This window comes from Thermothelomyces thermophilus, chromosome 6, assembly GCF_000226095.1.
Source record: "Thermothelomyces thermophilus ATCC 42464 chromosome 6, complete sequence".
NCBI lineage: Eukaryota > Fungi > Ascomycota > Sordariomycetes > Sordariales > Chaetomiaceae > Thermothelomyces > Thermothelomyces thermophilus.
Genome location: NC_016477.1, coordinates 1009078 through 1009681, shown reverse-complemented (window position 1 = coordinate 1009681; position 604 = coordinate 1009078). Strand labels below are relative to the sequence as shown.

Below are 604 nucleotides of genomic sequence, written 5' to 3'. Positions count from 1 at the left end.
GAATCTTTAAAGAGAACATATCTACCTATCAATATTACTAGTAGGCTACCTAATCCTATTTATACCTAAGAAAAATAGAAAGCTATAGTTATATATTGACTATTGGTAACTTAATGAATAGACCGTGAAAAACCGATACCTATTACCGCTAATCTTATAGCTCCGAGATTAGTTAGTAGGAGCCTAATATTTTACACGTCTTAACTTGCTATCGGCCTATAACTATATACGGATTAAAGAAGGCGACAAGTAGAAAACGGCCTTTAGGATACCCTATAGCTACTACAAGTACCTTGTCATGCTATTCAGACTTATAAACACGTCGGCAACGTTCTAAGCCCTAATTGATCAAGCTATCTGACCCTTTCTCGATAAATTTACGGTATATTATCTCGACAATATACTTATCTTCTCTAAGACGATAGATAAATACCGGAAGTATATAAAAGCAGTACTAGACGTGCTATATACATATAAACTATTAGTTAATAGGGAAAAGAGCGAATTCTATATGAGGAAAACGGTATTTTTAGGATATGAGATATCCCTAGGACAAATTCGGATAGAACTATCAAAGGTTAAAGCTATCAAGAATTGGCTATAA

The 604-nt window shown here is 33.8% G+C and overlaps 1 protein-coding gene across 1 annotated transcript; it reads left to right on the top strand.

Annotated features, from left to right (window-relative positions):
- Positions 1-388: 388 nt before the first annotated feature.
- On the top strand, positions 389-604 carry MYCTH_2069453 (uncharacterized protein; the record flags this gene model as incomplete). The annotated part of the gene is made up of 1 exon (XM_003665830.1): positions 389-604. A coding segment is annotated over one exon (216 nt), but the record flags the coding sequence as incomplete, so codon positions are not given.